This window comes from Lynx rufus, unplaced genomic scaffold (genome assembly GCF_022079265.1).
Source record: "Lynx rufus isolate CCGP_SWC_20201006 ecotype Redwood Valley unplaced genomic scaffold, mLynRuf1.p SCAF_3, whole genome shotgun sequence".
Lineage (NCBI taxonomy): Eukaryota > Metazoa > Chordata > Mammalia > Carnivora > Felidae > Lynx > Lynx rufus.
Genome location: NW_025814845.1, coordinates 66,544,332 through 66,564,633, shown reverse-complemented (window position 1 = coordinate 66,564,633; position 20,302 = coordinate 66,544,332). Strand labels below are relative to the sequence as shown.

The following is a 20,302-nucleotide window of genomic DNA, read 5'->3' as shown; positions in this document are numbered from 1 at the left end:
GCGTCGGGCTCTGGGCTGATGGCTCGGAGCCTGGAGCCTGTTTCCGATTCTGTGTCTCCCTCTCTCTCTGCCCCTCGCCCGTTCATGCTCTGTCTCTCTCTGTCCCAAAAATAAATAAACGTTGAAAAAAAAGATTTAAAAAAAAAAAAATAATTGATTTACGTTTAAATAGTGCAAGAAGTATATTCAGACTGACATTTGTTTGACTCTAGATTGGTTGCTGATATTTTTTCCTTGACTCATGTTGAACTGAGTTTAAGCAAGAAGGAACTAGATCTTGCCCGTTGGAAAGAGAACAATACTTACATTGAGAGATTTAGCAACTCTTTTTGACTATGAGGAAAATACAACTTCTGCCAAGTTTGGCTTTGTACAATGGCAGAGCAGTCTGCCAGGCAGGCAGGACCCCAGGTGGGGAGCGAATAGGGACAAATGTCACAGTCCCCATTCCGGGAGATATCGTGTAAAAAGACGAAAGTGAGTTGCGTAAAAGAGAAGATCACCAACAGTCTCTAACACGATTACATATGTTATCTCTGTAACTCTCACAACAAGCCAGTGTTGATTTGAAATTCACAAATGCAGACAAAGAGGCCCAGAGAAATTAAGAAAGTTGGCTAAATCCACAACTAAGTGTCAGGACTAGGGGGATTCACTCAGGATTGTCGGGATCAACAGACCTTTTGCACTCTTGACTCACAAAGAGCACAATCCTAATCTCCTTACATGTATACCTCAATTCTCTTTTTTTTTTCTGCCAAGTTTATTGTCTCTGTCTCCTTCCTTATCTAACTTGTTCATCGCTCCTAGAACCTAGTACACATGTCCTTGGCACATGGTGAGTACTCTGTGGATTGTGGGAGAAGTGGATTGGATGGATAGGTGTTGGATGTGAGTTAAATGGTTGTCTCCTTTTACTGAACTCAAGTGCAAATCAGATTGCAGTTTTAGCTGATTCTTTTTAACATGCTTAAACTCAGGTTTAATGTGCTTAACTCAGGGGAAACCGTGACAGAGTGCATCTCGGTAAAATCCTGTTTGCCCACTAAATCCATATTTTCAAAACATTTTGTTTCAGTTATATCAAAAAAGAAATTATCAGGGTTGTTGGATTTTTTTTTTTTAACTCTCTTAATGAATGTTTATGGTTTTCTTTATAGATTCAACACATGTACCGCTGTGCTCGGGTCCAGGGCCTAGATACAAGTGAGGGGCTACTTCTTTTTGGTAAAGAGCATTTTTATGTGATTGATGGATTTACAATGACAGCAACCAGGGAAATAAGAGATATTGAAACCTTACCTCCAAAGTAAGTAAATGAATGAAGTGACACAGTACAGCTATCTTGAGAAAACAATATGTATTTACATAGTGTTGTTTTAATCCAAAACTTGTGTTCTGAGTAACATTATCTTTCGGTTTGTGTGCATTTGTCATTAAATATTCACAAAGGGGAATAGTTATTTGAAGGTAAGAAAACACTTGTCTTATTTATCAAAACGAAAATTAAATAAAATGAATTCTTCTGCATTCATAGCAGTAGACCCCAAATTCCTTGTATTATTCTGTGTATAAACTTTAGAATTTGCAAATTGTCCTTTTTTAATTTTAGTGCAGACACAGTTGTAGAGGAAATGCAGGTGGCTTCATAGTACTCTAACAAATGGAAGAGCGGCCATGTCCTCTGCGCCTTGAAGCAGTGTGACAAAAGCACAGGCAGGAATAAAGTGAGTTTTGTCTGTCTTCCTTTTCTTCTGCCAGTCCTGTGATGGGATGACAGTGGGTAACAGAAACCCAGAAGACAGACAAAGCCAGAAGGAGCACAAAAATCTTAAAGCTTAGTCAGCATGTTCTTCTCTCTTTAACATTTTGAATACCTAACACTGTCGAATGTAGACACAGCCTCTGCGATCCATTCCTAGGAGATGTTTCAGATAATTACTGTCAGCAACAATCAGGGCCACATTCATGGGCCCCTGGCTGCATATGAAAATACTAAAAATTATATTTTGTGGCTGTTGCTTTAAAAATGAATATATTAATATTATACATTAAACCATTTTCTTCTACCAAAAAGTGTAATTTTTTTCTTTCGATTAAAAAAAATTAAAACTTTTTCTTGGGCCTCTAAAACTATGGGGGACTACACACTGTACCAGCTATGCCTGTTAGATAAGTTGTAACATGGGATTTTTAAAATTATATCATCAAAGAGGGTTCTTTGTACACTGAGCAGTGGATACATTATTCTCTTAAACATGCTTTTTTGTTAAATATGTTTAAATATAACTTAAACATATATCAGTATTCTGATATATTGTTGCCTGCTCCTATTCACATGTTAAAAATAACATACCCTTTGTTGAACAGTGAATTTATCTCTTGCTGTGTTTTGTTTATCTTTGTTTCTCTTGCCTGCCTATAGTATGCATGAGCCAATTATCCCCAGAGGAGCCAGGCAAGGTCCCAGTCAACTCAAAAGAACATGCAGCATTTTTGCATATGAAGATATCAAGGAAGTACATAAAAGGCGGTATCTCCTGCAGGTGGGTTGTTTTAGTAGTACTGAACATTTTGTCATGTTCCTTTATTCAGAAGATGTTTTATTTTATTTAAAAAGAATGTTTTTTTATGTGTATTTATTTGGGGAGAGAGAGAGAGCACAAGCAGGGAGGGGCAGAGAGACAGGGAGACACAGAATCTGAAGCAGGCTTCAGGCTCTGAGCTGTCAGCACAGAGCCTGATGTGGGGCTCAGACTCACAGCTGTGAGATCACGACCCAAGCCGAAGTCAGATGCTTAACTGACTGAGCCACCCAGGCACTGCTATTCAGAGGATACTTTAAAACCCATACTTGCCATGAAAACCCTTTATAGGATCCACACTATCCCTTACAGTATTTCCTTAGATGATTTTATGATAGGCAAACTCATGTCACATGGGTGCACAACTCTGTATATTACATGTTTTTTTTAACAAAACCTGAGTGATATCTTTGTTCTCACAGCTTTCCCTGTAGCATCCAAATCAACATATAACTATGTAAATATGTAAACATATAAATATATGTTTATATAAATATATGTTTTAATATAAAAATTGCATTTTCACTGTAATTTTCCTAAATTATAGTTTTAAAATTACTTTATTTTACCATTATTCTGTTAAAGATTTCAGAAACAAATTGAACTGAACAAATTGGCTCTGTTTATTTTGTAATTTAATCTGCTGGGAATTCATGACTTTAAAAGTGTCCTTCAGTCAAAAAGTTAACTTCTTTAACAATATAGATATTCATAGTGGGAAAGTTAATATCTAACCTTTTTTGTGATGTTTCTTAATGTTTTCTCTTTGATCATTTCAGCCTATTGCTGTGGAAGTTTTCTCTGGAGATGGACGGAATTACCTCCTTGCTTTTCAGAAAGGAATTAGAAATAAAGTCTATCAAAGGTATTGTTTATTAGGAATACTTTATAATGCTATCATGGGAAGGAATGGAAAGGAAGCTGGTACCAGATAAGCTAGTTTTAGAAGTCTAGGATTTCGATCAGTAAATTAGCTTCTTTGAAAAAATGTTTCATTTTTGCCAAGCTCTGGAAACATGGTTCTTCTAATTAGCTTTTAAAATGATGCTACTCTGTTTTGAAATACTGTTCATCTTTCTGGTCACTATAGATATCATCAAAAGCTACTTTAACCATTGAGTCCTGTGTCTCTCATTGTAAAAGGATGATGAAACGGTAATTTAAAAAAATCGTACTTCAGGTTCAAAATAGGCTTCTTTCCTATTTACCACAAAAGATCATGCCATGCCTTGCTACTAAGTGCAGAGACTTAGCTGCCTTAGAAATTACATTCATATGACCCCTTCTCTGGCCTTGCAAGGGAGACTGATATTTTCATCCTCAAAAAATTAGCATAGCCAAATAAAAGTTAATCTAACCTAATCATATTTTACTTTTGGTAAGCTAAAATTTACCTTTTCAAAAGCATTATGTATATACATGGTGCTGGAAAATATTTCTGTTGGATATATGAAGAGAAAGGCTTTTCTGAACTGATCTCAGATATAAGAGACCTTCTCTAAACTGTTTGAAGGGTGGTGTAGATCCTAGCAAGCCCTCTAATAAGGGAAGTTTTATATTTCACATTACTTCTGTGAGGAATGTCTGATGCCAAGCAACATTGCCTGTCATTGCAGTATAGTAATATTACCTGTGGGCCCCTGGGAATGAGGGTGGTTCTTAAAGTGGGTGTAGATGGTGATTGGTAATCCACAATTCCTTTTACATATGGGAAGAGCTAATCAAATGGCTGAAATTTTAGTTATCTGTCTCATTCACTTCTGCAGGCGATGTTGTTTTCAACACTAAGAAATTATTTGCTCTTCATAGTTAGCAGCTGTTACAAGGAGATGAGTTTGTTTTTCTCTGAGAAATTTCTGTGTATATACCAAGTTTAGGGTCCACATCCATTCTAAGAATTTTCCCATAACCCTCTTCTGCCTTTAAAATATTTATGGTGCGGGCGCCTGGGTGGCTCAGTTGGTTAAGCGTCTGGCTCTTGATTTTGGCTCAGGTCATGATCTCATGGTTTGTGGGATTGAGCCCCCATCAGGGTCTGCGCTGACAGCACGGAGCCTGCTTGGGATTCTCTCTCTCCCCCTCTCCCTCTGCCCCTCCCTCCCTCAAAATAAACATAAATAAATAAATAAATAATAAATAAAATACTTCTATCGACATTGTAAGTAACTCTGAAAAACATGTGTGTCACATAAAGTTGCTCATCTGGTATGTATCTTCACTTGTTTAGTGTTGTCCCTGTTCTGTCATTTGTTTAGCTGTCATTGTTACTTGCTGCCATATGAATATTTAGCTGTTAATCACTTTTTAGGACTTCACTAAGTTGAGTCCCTTTCTGTGAATCAGTGTCAGAAGGCTTTTCTTCCAGTAATGTGACAGCGTGTTTAAAATCCAAAATGATAGATTTTGCTGTGGCCCTTTGTATTTGGCTTTGTAACAGAGTATTCCAGTTATTGTGTATTCCCTTTGAAAAGGTAGTGGAAGGGTAAATGCAGCAGTTAAGATTTAAATGAATCATCCTTTTTGAGTCTCCTGTTAGATCCTGACTTTGACATGCTGTTTTTTCTTTTCCAGGTTTTTGGCCGTAGTGCCGTCTCTAACTGACAGCTCAGAGTCTGTGTCTGGGCAACGACCAAACACAAGCGTGGAGCAGGGGTAGGTTGTTTGCTGCTTGTGTCAGTTTAATAGTGAAATCAGGACGGTGTGCATCTGCATAGTAGCAGTTGATATTTTTAATGAGTGTTTTCCCCTCCTGGGAAATACTGAAAACTAAATACTGAAGGAAAAAGAAACGGTGTGCATGCTCACTCGTGTCAGATCAGCACTCAATTTTGGTCGATTTCCGCAAGCCTTCTAAGCATGCGTATAGTCCTATGTGCATAATTGAGTTTTTTATTATAAACACAGATTTTTCTTCTGCTTTTTCCATTCTTTGTTGTAGGTAACCGTTTCCCACTGCTTTTAAAAAATTCTTCAGAAATATTACTTTTATTGACTACATATTTATTGTATGTCTAAAGCATTCTCTTGTTTTTGTATATTTTATCTTTCTCTGGTTTCCTTATTCTAATAGTTCAAGTGTGATTGCTCATTATTTTTTTAGGGTAAAGCCCCTTAGTTAAAAAAGAGGGAGGTATGAATTTTAAGGCTTTCGGTACACAAAACCAACTTGATTTCCATAAAAATTATACATATTTATATTCCACCTTTAGTGGATAAGGTTACTTTTCTCACAGATGCTTGCCAGCTTTTTATATTTATCTTTTCATTTTTACTAATTTTATAAAATGCTTTCTCAATTTTTCAACGTGCATTTCTTTTATTTCAGTAATCTTGAGTTTTATAATATGTTTGTTAGCCATTTAAAATCACCATTTGTGGGGCACCTGGGTGGCGCAGTCGGTTAAGCGTCTGACTTCAGGCAGGTCACGATCTCGCGGTCCGGGAGTTTGAGCCCCGCGTCGGGCTCTGGGCTGATGGCTCAGAGCCTGGAGCCTGTTTCCGATTCTGTGTCTCCCTCTCTCTCTGCCCCTCCCCCGTTCATGCTCTGTCTCTCTCTGTCCCAAAAATAAATAAACGTTGAAAAAAATAAATAAAATAAAATAAAATAAAATAAAATAAAATAAAATAAAATAGTCACCATTTGTTAGGGGCGCCTGGGTGGCTCAGTCAGTTGAGCATCTGACTTCGGCTCAGGTCATGATCTCGCAGTTCGTGAGTTTGAGCCCTGCATCCTGGAGGCTGCTTCAGATTCTGTGTCTCCCTCTCTCTGCCCCTTCCCTGCTTATGCTCTGTCTCTGTGTCTCAAAAATGAATAAACATTAATTTTTTTTTTAATTTTAAAATCACCATTTGCGAATTATCCATAACTTTGTCTATTTTTTTTTCCTGAATTCTTTTTTGTTGGCAGTATTGATAGAGATTTGATCGTTTTTAATTGGGATATAATTGACACACAATTATAGTAGTTTCACGTATACACCATAATGATATGATATTTGTGTAAAGTGAGAAATGATCACTACAAGAAGTCTACTTAACCGTTTCTCTGAGTTCTTATTATCAATCTGTATGGGGGTTTTTCTATAATAATATATTACTCCTTTGCTTGCTATATTTGTTACAGCAAATTGCCCAGTTTTCCTCTTAATTTTTTTAACAATTTAAATTTAAACTTCCTTATGCTCATTTTAGCTGCTTTTAATCTTAGAAAGTCCTTGTGGATGATACAACCATTTTAAAAATCCAACTACCCAACTCCATTTAGTCACTCAGGAACTGGTAGCCCTTTATAATCCATTGGAAAAGAAGCAATGTTTTGGGGCTACAAATGAATGCAGCTTGAAAGAAAGTGACTTCAGACTTTACTGGGGATTCTATAATTCATAAATAAAATTTGATTCCAGTCTGTGTGCATCTAACTATATTAAGTTTGTATGTTTCTCTTTTAAGTTGTTGCTTTTCTTTTTCTTTCCTGTTTAGCAAATACAAATGGTAAAAATGTGCTGCTGTTAAGCCCAGATCATGTTCTGTTCCTGATCATTGGTGTTGTTACTAAGATAAATAACAGGAAATAAAAGGCCTGGTTACAGCACATTGAGCCTTTTTTTCTATGTGTAATTAAATTGCCAATACTTTTACCTGCTTAGATAATCTTCAACTTATTTCATTGTTCTTGCTACTTTCTGTGCCAAGTTGGCAGTTCTTAAAGATATTTTAAAAGCCCAAAGGCGAGAAGCATAAATTCATTTCCAACTTTATTAACCTTTTCACTTGTTCCCTTTCTTATAAAGTGGAGGAGTCGACATAGCTCTTTTTCCAGGGAGAATTTCTGTACATTCAATTTGCATGATAGGAAGAACTTATCTAGAATTGGAAAGTGTTAGCCGTACTGTTGAACTGGATATGTTTAAGAACTAAGGTTGACAAATCCATTAATTTCCTTTCAGTCAATAAAATAATACTTTTAAGTGCTTTCCTACCAGTTCAATGAGTAACTCACAATCTTCAAATCATTAATTATTAATATTGTAAAACTGTTAAACCTTGGAAAGGGTTTTACAGCATTCTAGGAAAGTCTGATATCCAAGAAAGTTCATAATTTTAAATGATCTGAATAGCAATGACTTTCCTGTCATAAAATACTCATCTTTCTGTTCACTCTTCAACATCTCTTTTAGGAAAAGTGCCATGCACCTAGTATGTACAGAATATTGTATACTATTTCAATTATTCCAATTTAATGTCCTTAAATGTGTTTACATAGGGATCATTGTAAAATGTAGACCGTTGGGCTAGATCATTGTTTTTCGAACTTTTGCCATAACCCTTAGTAAAAGAATATACTTTACATTGCATCCCAGGACTCACAAACTGAGTTACAAATACTAAAACAAAATTGTCTGCAAGCACTTTCCCTTACTGCATGTGATGTCTTTCAGTATTCTGTTTTCTTCAGTTTAATTCCATGTTACTTCATATTTCAAAATGTTGATTACAGGGACACCTGGGTGGCTCAGTCGGTTAAGCATCCGACTTTGGCTCAGGTCATAATCTCATGGTTTGTGAGTTTAAGCCCTGTATTGAGCTCTGTGCTGACAGCTCAGGGCCTGGAGCCTGCTTCAGATTCTGTGTCTCCCTCTCTCTCTGCTCCTCCCCTGCTCATGTCCGGTCTCTCTCTGTCTCTCAAAAATAAATAAATGTTAAAAAAAACAAAAACAAAAAAATGCAAAATGTTGATTACCATCCACTTAGCTGATTTCATGACCCATTAATAATAGGTCTTACATAGTTTGAAAAATTTCTGGACCAGTTAAATTTTTCAACTTTATTATTACTCAGATTTAAAATGATATGGCCTACAATTTAATTATTTCTTGCTTTTAGATCTGGGTTGCTTAGCACCTTGGTTGGAGAGAAGTCTGTGACTCAAAGATGGGAGGTAGGCTTAATGAAAATATAAGCTTCATTCATAATTTATAGTTAGATAGTATAAGTCATATACTTATTCTCATATTATTACATTCAGTAATCCATAAGATATGTACATGAAAAATATTTTGCTCTTCTTATTAGGAAAACAAATGTTATAAAATCTGTTAAGAAGGAAACTGTCTTCTCTCTTATTTTGCATATAAAATTTTTTTAAGTGAACGTAATGGAAATAATTGTCCTAAAATGAGTCTTTATTTATCTTTCCCAAGAGAGGTGAAATCAGCAACTTCCAGTATTTGATGCACTTGAACACTTTGGCTGGCAGATCCTATAATGATCTCATGCAGTATCCTGTCTTCCCCTGGATCCTTGCAGATTACGACTCAGAGGTAAATCTCAAATCGTTTTTGTGTAAGTGGAACACATTTTCAAAAGTAATTAAAAGATACTTCAGTTGCTTAAATGTTTTACTTGCTTTGTAATTTAAAGTTCTCAATAGGCACTTATTTCAAGAAGATGAGAAGAGTTTTAGCTTGGAGGTGTTTTTACAAAGTTTAGGTCATTGATGAACTTCTTAGATATTAATTCATAATATCTATTTGGTTTTCCTAAGTGCTAATTAATTTGTATCTGCTGGTTGCTATCCCTCTGTCCTCTATACTGCAGCCAGTTTCAGAAACAGTAATTTAATTGAGTCATCGCTCTGTTTAAAATTACTCAGTGAATGATCCTCACAGTTTAGAGAGATTTTCAAAACCTTATCAGTACAGCACCATTGAAAAAGTAGCTCCCACATGTATGTCCCTTGAGCACAGAGATGATCTTAAATATCTCTCAGTTCCCAACTGTTAGAACAGTGCCCTGTACTTAACATAAAATTTAATGTTTGCTGAATTAACCAAAAAAGTATTTTGATTTTGCATATCAATTTTGAGAGGACAAGTATACTAACTTATATTCATGGATGTGGATTCATTTCTCCTGCCCAAGCCTTTAAAGTACAAGTATGGCCCAATGGGTTGGTCATGATACCCTTTAAAAGGACATAAATTACCCCTGGTATATATTTTACATTTTTACTTTTAAAACCCTCAGGTAGTAAATTTTGGTTCCCTCTAAGTATATGAATTAGGTCAGTTAGAAATGAGCTTTCAAGGGGTTCCTGGGTGGCTCAGTCAGTTAAGCGTCCGACTTCAGCCCAGGTCATAATCTCACAGTTCGTGAGTTCGAGCCCCACATCAGGCTCGGTGCTGACAGCTCAGAGCCTGGAGTCTGCTTTGGATTCTGTGTCTCCCTGTCTCTCTGGTCCTCTGCTACTCGCACTCTATCTGTCTCTCAAAAATAAACAAACATTAAAAAAAAAATTTTTTTTTAAATGAGCTTTCAAAATAATCAGTGGTAGATGGAAAGATCCCATCTTATCTGGAAGTCACATGGTCTAGCATGCAGAGAGAGGGACATCACACCAGGCCATGGTGTGAGTCCTGAGTGCTCTAGTTTATTTCACTTCCTGATTACCTCTAAGAAGAAAATAGAAAGGAAGTTGGGGTGAAATGGGGGAGGAAAGGAAGAGAACAGAAAAGATATTTGGTGCTACAGTTATGAATGGTAATGAAAATAAAGATGAATCAGGGCCTTTGTGCTAAGTCTGCTGTCTCCTTGCCAAGACTGGGAAGGATTTTCCCTTATTTCTCCTCTCCAGACCTGGATCCTGAGTGTCTTCCTCTGTGAACACTTAATTTCCAAAGTAGTTGTCTTCATACTGAACCAGTTGACAAACTGCCATGTGTCTGTCTGTAAATCATGGATAACCAGTAGGTGTATGGCATTATTTTGGAGCCCCATTCTGCCAGTGTGACCACAAACATGTATAAATCATCGTCTGCTATAGCCACCATGTCTACCTTGGTCACAACAAAAGGTGTATAGTAACTTGGAATTGGATTTCATTTTGTATTTTAGGAGGTAGACCTTACTAATCCCAAGACCTTTAGAAACCTGGCTAAGCCAATGGGTGCACAGACAGATGAACGATTAGCTCAATATAAGAAGCGATATAAAGACTGGGAAGATCCTAATGGTACGTAACTTTTCTTTTCATTGGACTTTTACCTCAGTTTCAAAAGTAAGTCATTATTTAACAGTCTGACATTCTTGTGTCTTTCCCCAAATTGCTTATATGTCATCATATCTATATATGTTATATATGCACACATATTAACAGTTGTCAGATTTTGCATGCCAACTGATGGCCATGCTTAGAAGGCATGTTTTCGGTAGCTTATTAGGTACTGGCCAAAAACTAAATATGTCTGCTTTGTGTAGCACAGCGATTTTCCATCAGATCATCTGCTTTTATCTCTAACCATATTTTAGCCAGGAATTATAGTTTCCTTTATTAAACTCTCTTTTAACTTATTGATGCACTTTTTGGAACCCTTTTGCTTTAAAAATAGTGGTAATAATAATTGGTTACCTCCTAAAACAGTATACTTATTATTTATTATGTTCAGTTTTTATCATGTGTCTCCCTCAAATGGGTGAAACAAACAAAGGAAAGAAAAACTAAGCCTAACAGTATTCCATGTGTGGACCTTCTATTCCCTGCTAAGGAGAGTAATAACAATTGCCCAATATTCATAGACAATTTGGAAATACATCATTGCAAAGCCAGAACCTCATAAAAAGTAATTGTAAGTCAAAATCCTGCTTTAGTGGAAGATAGTTTGCTAATAAGGTTTATCTGTTACAGTAAGCCTCAAAACATGAATTGCCAAATGTGCTAAGTTTGTGGGGAAAGGCATTGAATTCTACTTAATTTGGATGGATTACCGCCAGGTATGTAAGTGAGGAGTAGCGGTGCCATAAAGTTCCCACACTACAAATGCCGATACCAATTGTGTGTAGTGTCATAGCTCTCACGTGTGTGTTACGTTTTCAAGCCTATTAATACCAATTTTACTTTCCATATTTACTCTTCTTTTATTTTCAATCATGCTTTAATTTTTTTGAACAGGAGAAACTCCAGCTTACCACTATGGGACCCACTATTCATCTGCAATGATTGTGGCTTCATACCTAGTAAGAATGGAGCCTTTCACTCAGATATTCTTAAGGCTGCAGGTAAAACTCTAAATGTAGTATTTTCCTATTTCAGTCAAGCCTTCTTTCTATTTAAAATTGTGGCGCTTTTTTTTTTTAATGTCATTATCTTGTCTTACAAGAAGCCCTATGACGTTTTAGTCACTGAAAATAGTCAAACATAATTCAAGTGGAATGTCGTTGTATCAAAATTGATGAGTTAACTAGAATTTCTTTACAGTAAACAAGTGCCAGGGTCCTTTAGTCAAAGAAGCAAGTACCTACCATGTGCTTTCCAGCCAGGTATATGGAATTCAGCCTTGACTGGTTGAATTCAACAAAAATTTAAAAAAGAGTAGTACAGTCTAGCTCATTTGCTGTCGTCTTCATTATAATTGCTTTTCTCCACATTCTCTTTCCTTTATTCAGCAAATATGTATTGAATACCTACTGTGTACCAGGCACTGTTTTAAGTACATGGAAGATATCAGTGGGTAAAGACCAAAGCCCTACTTTGTAGAGCTTACATATTTTAGTTGAGGGAAACAGATAAGGATAATGAATAAATACATTTTAAAGTGTTTTAAAATATGATAAATGCTATCAGAAAAATACAGATCAGAGAAAGGGGGATGGAAAGCACAGGAGTAGGAGGTAGGGGTAGGCACAGTGCAGTTTTAAATAGACTGGGCAGGGTAGGTCCCCTTTGAAAGGCGGCATGTGAACAAAAACTTGAAGGCCGTGAGGGAGTTACTCATGCAGACATCTGGAGAAAGTGTGTTCTAGGCAGAAGGAATAGCCCATGCGAGGGCCCCACGTCAGTCATGTGCCTGAGATGTTTTAGGAGCAGCAAGGAAGCCAGCGTCTGAAGCAGAGTAAGTGGGGGAGAAAGTCATAGAGGATGACATCAGAGAGGTGGCAGGCCTTGGTGGAATCATATGGACTTTGGCATTTTCCTGCAGTGAGCTTCATCAGAAAGACAGATACACGGTGTTCGCTTAAAACTCAGCAATAAGGAGTTTGAGGAAAAGGATGGTGTATCTATGAGGCTGTGTTAGCGAAAGAAACCCTTTTCTATTTGAATTTGTTGTATCTATAACTTCTTTTGATCACCTTCTTAGTTTTTCACCTAATTCTTGGCAGTGTGAGAACTTGAATGTCATGTTAATTTATAAAATTAGTCACACATATATAGATGGCTATGCATGGCTACATTAGAATCTTTTCTTTTTTAGGAGAGCATCATCAAACCATGGAAGAATTCATATTTCCTTACACTCTTGCCCTCTCACCAAAAGCTAATTTCTTAATGATTTTTAAAGTCTTATTTGGATTTCACTTTAATTACAAAATATATACTTACTTTAAGCACTCTTCGTAAAGAATATCCCCAAAAGGATTGGATTAATTTTCTTTTCATGATGATTTAAAATTTTATATTTTTGATGCAGGATGATGGAGACGATGGGATGATGATGGGAAATTGAATTTGTCACCAAATGTATTTATGTGGGTTTTTCAAGCGCCTGAGCTTGACAGAAGCTGTAAGGTGGGGATGGTTCTCTAACAGAGAGATGTCTTCTCATTCCGCCTGCAGGGAGGCCACTTTGACCTGGCTGACCGAATGTTCCACAGTGTACGTGAGGCCTGGTATTCAGCATCAAAGCACAACATGGCAGATGTGAAAGAACTTATCCCAGAGTTTTTTTACTTACCAGAATTCCTGTTCAATTCCAACAACTTTGATCTAGGTACGTACGGCTGTGGCACCGTCTTAGGAACGTTAACCAATAGAAATGTCACTTTCCTGACTATTATCTGCAGTACACACTGACAAGAAAAGACTTCCTTGTGGTTTCAGCAGCTATTGTTTACTATAATCGAGTGTGTGGAGTAAATATAAAAAGAAAAATAGATTTATGTTCAAAATAGCTGTTTCAAATGTAGAGTTTTAGGAAAATTTACAAATTGACCATATTACATCTAATGGTCAGAATATTGTTATTTCAATAAAAAACAAAGATGAAGTAAAATTTTATTTGAAAATTATTGTGATTGAAGGGCGCCTGCGTGGCTCGGTCGGTGAAGTGTCCAACTCTTCGTTTTGGCTCAGGTCATGATCTCGCAGTTTATAGGATCGAGCCCTACGTTGGGCTTGGCACTGGCAGTGCTAAGCCTGCTTAGGATTCTCTCTCCCTCTTTCTCAAAATAAATAAACTTTAGAAAAAAAATTATTATGATTGAAATTATTGCTGAAATGATATACTCAAATTTTCATGTATTATTTTTTCCCCAGTGTATTCTTTTAATCTTCTGTATCGCCTGAGGCATTCTCAGCTTGCATACTAATATGTTTTAAAGTTAGAAATTTAGAATATTTCTCTTCTATATCCTGTTAGGGTAGTATTTTCTAGAAACAGACAAATCAACATTTATAAAAAGGAGAGAAGTTTCATCAGCACTCTCTTCTCTTTATATATATAATCCAGCAATTTCAGGAAGTAGATTTGATTTTGGCTATAGTTTCTTGGAACACAGTTTGCTGATCTAGGTTTCTGAGTATTTCTTTTAAAACATATTCCATTGTTTCCACTTTAGAATAATCCTGCCAGATACTGTTCTGTTTTCATATATTTTTCATACCTCATATCCTATCGTATTTAAGAGTTCAACATGTAAATCATTATTACCTCATAAAGTTTCATTAACAGAAGATTCAGAGCAATGTTCATATCTGATAACACCTGAGTAATTTTTCTTTTTAAAAATTGTTTTAAATAATTTGTATTTATTTGTCGATTGGCAGTTCTAACCTTGTGAAATTAGAGCTTCAGGTCTAATGGGAAAGATCATGAGACTCTCTCAATAGCCCCAGCATAAAACCTAAAAGTGGTTCTCATTATCTGTGATTGGGACTGGAGCTCAACTTTGAGCAGCTAAAGACACCAAGTTCTGGACCTTAGAGTTGGAGTGAGTGATGGCTCCTTAAAGGAATAGAACAGATGGTGAACAGGGAAAAACAAGAAATGCATACACAGCATTTGGATACAGATGTACATTAGTGTTTTGCTGTGTTCACTTATAATTCACCTTTGAAGAATGCTACTCTCCTCCCTGGGGACACCACTTTCCAAGAAAAAAATATGGAGAGGTATACAAAGAAAGAGATAGCCCCAATCTTCCAGAAACACTGGATCAGTTTTATGTTGCAAAAATGTTTTAGCCCCGCCCACTTACAAATCCAACTTAAATGATCCACTTTTAAGTAAGTAAATTAAAAAAGAGTCATTTGTCTTTGTCATGTTCACCTTCATAATAAATCATCTTTCCTCCATGAAATCACACACTTAAAAAACACTATTTGCATATAAGAGCTAAAGCCTTACAACTCTTAGAAGAAAACACAGAACTAAGTCTTCATCATCTGGTATTTGCCGATGGATTCTTAGATAGGATATCAAAAGCACAAGCATCAGGGCACCTGGGTGGCTCAGTCAGTTAAGCGTCCGACTCTTGATTTTGGCTCAGGTCATGATCTTGCAGTCCGTGGGATCAAGCCCCATGTCAGGCTGTGCACTGGCAGCCTGCTTGGAACTCTCTCTCTCCCTTTCTCCGTGCCCCTCCCCTGCTCGCACGTGTGTGTGTACACATGCACATGCACTCTCTGTCTCTGTCAAATAAATAAACTTTAAAAAAGAAACAGCACAAACATCAACAACAAAAAAGATGAGTTGGACTTGATCAAAATGTAGAACTTCTGTATCCAAGGACATTATGGAGAAGGTGACAAGAAAACCTACAGAATGGGAGAAAATATTTGCAAATGATATATCTCATAATGGTCTAGTATCCAAAATATAAAGAACTCTTACAACTCAACAGCAAGAAGATAACCCACTTAAAAAAAATGGGCATAGGACCTGAGACATTTCTCCAAAGAAGGTCAATGGCCAATAAGCACATGAAAAGATGCCCACCATTATTAGTCATTAGGGAAATGCAAATCAAAATCACAGTGAGGTACCACTTCACATGTACTAGAATGGCTGTGATGAAAAAAACCAACACAGAAAGAATAGCAAGATCCAGCAAGGGTGTGGAGAAAGTAGAACCTTCATATATTGCTGGTGGGAATGTAAAATGGTTGAGTTGCTGTGGAAAACAGTATGGTGGTTTCTCAAAAGTTAAAAACAGGATCACATATGACCCAGAAATTCCACTCTGAGATATATGTCCAAAAGGACTGAAACAAGTACATATACACACCTATTCGTAGCAGCATTACACACAGTAGCCAAGTAGTAGAAACAGGCCACATGCCTATCAATGAATGAGCAAATTGTGGAATCTACATACACTGGAATGTTATTCAGCCATGAAAAAGTATGAATTACTGAGACACGCTATAACATGGATGAACCTCAAAAACATTATGCTAAGTGGAAGAAGCCAGACACAAAAGATCACATAATGTCTGTTTCCATTTATATGGAATATCCAGAACAGGTAAATCTATAATAGAACACAGATTGGTGGTCACCAGAGACAGGAGGGCAGGAGGAATGGGGGGCAACTGCTTAATGGGTGCCAGGTTTCCCTGTGGGGTGATGAGAATGGTTTAGGGCTCGATAGGGTTGGTGGCTGCACCACATTCTGAATGTACTAAATTCCTCTGAATTGTTCAAATGAAAATGGCTAAGTTTATGTTAAGTAAATTTCACTTAAATTAAAAACACAAAACAAAACACTGTTTGGCCTCTACCCAAAAAAGAAAGTAAATGATGTAAAAAAAAAAAAAAAGAGCACTTGGGTTTTTGCCCTGGTTCTGAGATGTGTAGCGATTCCCCCCATCCCCCCCCCCCATGTCTTCTTTTTATACCCTCGATACAGATGTACCTGGAGGAGAGCTACAGAGTACCAGAATCAGACCAAGAGTATACTAAAGAGTGTTCTCTTTAAATGTTAAGATTACAGATATTTCTGGTGAAATAAAATTGTATCACATTAAATATTAGGGGTTATAAGCATATTTTTTTGAAAAGTACATTATATGTCAAGTCTGGGAATTATTAGTTGCTTCTTATCAAAAAATTGGGTCTGGTATTTCAAGAGGAGTAGACTGGAGGTGTGAATGAGGGGGAGAGATGGTAATAACTTGATTGTTTTAGTTTTTTTCTTAAGTCATCTGGCAATTTTTCCAACCAAGTAAAGACATTCCTTTAAACAGTAAACTGATTTTTGTAGTTCTCACTCCATACCACATTATAAATAAGCCATCAAATAACAGTGACAAAAACAAGATTGTTTTTACGGGAAATATTTTTATTGGCCCTCACTTGGAACTGCCTTTGTATTCTAGAATTTGAACAATTGTACTTCTGAAAATTTCTCATGTAACTGTTTATTTAACCAACTGCCGTTGAGTCAACATTACTGTTCATTGAGTCATTGATCATCTGATTTGTATCTAAGAAAACTACAAGCTAAAGTTAACCTTTTGTTCTTCCAAAAAATGAAAAGAAAAGACCTGTTTCCTGAGCTGCCAGTTCCACTTAATATGTTTTGTTGTGGATAGATTTTATAGCAAACAGTTTCTTTAATATTTTTCAGATTGTCTATGATTTAAAGTAACAGTTTCCACGGAATAAATATCACCTGTATGCATTGTCACAACTTTTGTTTCTCCCAGGTTAGCCCTGTAGTTTTTCCAGAAGTTTTTTTTTTTTTCCTGTTACTGATATACTAACACCAAAGAATTAGATTTCAGATCTTCGTTTTTAATGAGAATCCTTAGAGCAAAATATGTGTCAGTTCTGCAGAGCTCTCTCAAGAGTTTAAGAATCAGAAATAGGAGAAATGACATGCATTGCAAATATTTCTGGAAGACTGTGGTATTTTCATTTCCTCCTTAGCAAAGAGAGCCCTCCAACTCCCTAGTGACTGAGAAGTTAGGTATCCCTTCAGCAGCCTCCATATGAGTGGCAAAATTTTGTCAAAACATTAAGACAAGAAACTCAGTACTGGTTAACTGCTGATGACTCACCAGGCTTTAAGCATTCAGGAAAAGCCCAAACAAAAGAAGGTTTGAGAGAAATTGCTAATGATCTTCCAAATGTGCAGTCCTAAGGGGATTGAATTTGAGCAGTTTTTCTAACCTCAAAACAGCAGCCTCACAAAATGTTTCATTAAAAAGGAGTCCTGTGGTCAGTTACGCTTCAGAAATGTTGTGTCTAATGTCCCTCCTAGAGAAGGGCTGTGCCTCTGAGGAGTTTTGCAGGAAGAAACATGTTTAACTTTGCATATGTCAGCATTTTCTGAAGTCATTTGACAGGGCGGGCCCCTCAGTTTTGCTAACACTTAATAATCTCTCTGATGGAATTCTCTAAGGAGCAGACTGAGGGAAATATCAGAGTAGATGATCTCAGAGTGTTCTTTCTGGTGGTAAAATTCCATAGTTCAGGTAATGAATCTAAGCCAGTATTTCTTGGCTACTTTAATGTAAAAGTACTGTTTATCCCATCTTTCATTTTCTTTTTAATTTATCCAATTGCACAGGCTGTAAACAAAATGGCACCAAGCTTGGCGATGTTATCCTTCCACCGTGGGCAAAAGGGGACCCGCGGGAATTCATCAGAGTCCATCGTGAGGTAACGGGAGTACCCTTTGCAGTTGAATTTGGATTTCCCTGGGTCACTGACCACAATACAAAGAGAGGACCTTGAGCAAGACATCACCCATTTGTTCGAATTACAGATATTGTTCTTATAACTTTTTAGTTATTTTAGTTCCTGTTGACCACTGGCCAATTCTTTTGCTTTCTGAACAAGTAATAAAAGTCAGCCTGTGACTGAACCTATGTTTTGAAATTACAGGCTTTGGAATGTGATTACGTGAGTGCCCATCTGCATGAGTGGATTGACTTAATCTTTGGCTATAAACAGCAAGGCCCTGCTGCAGTAGAAGCTGTAAATGTCTTCCACCATCTTTTTTATGAGGGTCAAGTGGATATCTACAACATAAATGATCCACTAAAGGAGACAGCCACCATAGGGTTCATTAATAACTTTGGTCAGATCCCTAAACAGGTATGGATATTTTCATCATTGATGCTCTTAGTTTCATTTTTTAAGCTGTAATATTGCTACAGATGATGAATGACCGTATAATATAATAAGTGTAGGCTAAGTGAAGAGCCATGCCACCCAGTAGGTTCAGTAGGTTCCTAGATTATTCCTTCCTCCTCCCTTTTGCAGTCCAGATGAACAGAAATATTGTTCAAAGAGCATTTCCCCTCACAGACTAGTGTGGGCCAGGTGTTCCTGTGTCTACACAGCATCTGGCAGGAGGATGGGAAGAGCACAGTCAGGGAAGAAGATGGGGTCTTGGGGGCCCAGCATACAGAGGTGGGGTTTCATCCCAATGCCAGTACAAAGCCAGTGCTGACTTTGAGCAGGGAAATGGCATGGCCATATTCATACTTTAAAGATCATTCTGTCCATGTACGTTAATTAACCAGAATTAAAATAGAAACTTAAAGATCATTCTATCTACAGTCTCATACATACACTGTAGGGGAGCCACATTAGGGGCAGAATACCACCTGGGAAGCTCTTAATAGTTGAGGGAACAGATAGTAGTGGTCCGGATTGGATTATTGATACAGGCATGAGCAGTGCTCTGGTATGAGAGTGCATGCTGTGAGAGTGCCTGGAACCGGCCCTGCCCTAGCTGCTCTGACCACTACCTGGAACCTGAACAGAAAGACCCAAGCGCTTAGTCACTCGACACCCAAATGCTATATTGTTCCCTCACCCTCATGATGAGGAAACCCCTGTTGAGAGACTTTATACCATTTTTCCTCCCCATCCTCCAGAGCACACCGGGAGTAACCAGCACTGGGGGAAAGGCCTGCTTTGCTGAGCCATTCTCACCACTCGCCTTTCCCAAGCGCCCTAGGCTCCGCACTTTAGCGTAGCTAGCCTTCTTGGTTCCTGCCACGGGTGTCTCTGTTGGACTCCCTTCTTGTTTGGGTTTTTTTTTTTTTTAATTTTTTTAATGTTTATTTATTTTTGAGAGAGAGACAGAGTGCAAGAGGGGGAGGGGCAGAGAGAGAGGGAGACACAGAATCCAAAGCAGGCTCCAGTCTCTGAGCTGTCAGCACAGAGCCCGACACGGGGCTCGAACTCATGGACCAGACCGCGAGATCATGACCTGAGCTGAAGTTGGACACTCAACCGACTGAGCCACCCAGGCTCCCCTGGACTCCCTTCTTGTTAAGCAACCTGGAGGTTTCCAGGCTTGATGGTTGGGAACACTCCAGAACAATGGCAAGTCTTTGTACTTGGCTCAGCCCTGACCGACAGCAGGAGTACAGGAGTGCCCTCAGTGGTACAGAAAGGTGTCTGGCTTATAAAGAATTGGTTACTTTTTAAAATCATTGGAAAGTCATTGTTAACTGTAGATTGATTTACTTCTGAAAAGTTACCAAATCAGAGTGACCTAGAGTATGGTGGTAACCCAAGCTTTTAAAAAGCACATGGTCTCGCCCCTACTTACTAAGATGAAAGATGTGTGGCATCCCTCTGAGCCTCCTTAAAGTTCTTTCCTCAAATGTAGAGCGTGATCATAGAGTACCTAGTGTTTGTCATGAAGCCTCACTAAAATGAAAACGTAACACCTGGCATATAAAAAGGGCTCAATAGCCT

The 20,302-nt window shown here is 37.6% G+C and overlaps 1 protein-coding gene across 6 annotated transcripts in view; it reads left to right on the top strand.

Annotated features, from left to right (window-relative positions):
- The window catches only part of WDFY3 (WD repeat and FYVE domain containing 3), a 245,777-nt gene that overhangs the window by 206,250 nt on the left and 19,225 nt on the right, over positions 1-20,302 (top strand). For all 6 annotated transcript variants that reach the window (XM_047090586.1, XM_047090584.1, XM_047090585.1 and 3 more), the window contains 11 exons: positions 1,161-1,309; positions 2,426-2,546; positions 3,365-3,450; positions 5,157-5,237; positions 8,469-8,523; positions 8,786-8,905; positions 10,479-10,596; positions 11,533-11,639; positions 13,195-13,348; positions 18,153-18,244; positions 18,470-18,682. In XM_047090586.1, the coding sequence (XP_046946542.1) occupies positions 1,161-1,309; positions 2,426-2,546; positions 3,365-3,450; positions 5,157-5,237; positions 8,469-8,523; positions 8,786-8,905; positions 10,479-10,596; positions 11,533-11,639; positions 13,195-13,348; positions 18,153-18,244; positions 18,470-18,682 (1,296 nt within the window). The remainder of the gene's footprint in view (positions 1-1,160; positions 1,310-2,425; positions 2,547-3,364; positions 3,451-5,156; positions 5,238-8,468; positions 8,524-8,785; positions 8,906-10,478; positions 10,597-11,532; positions 11,640-13,194; positions 13,349-18,152; positions 18,245-18,469; positions 18,683-20,302) is intronic.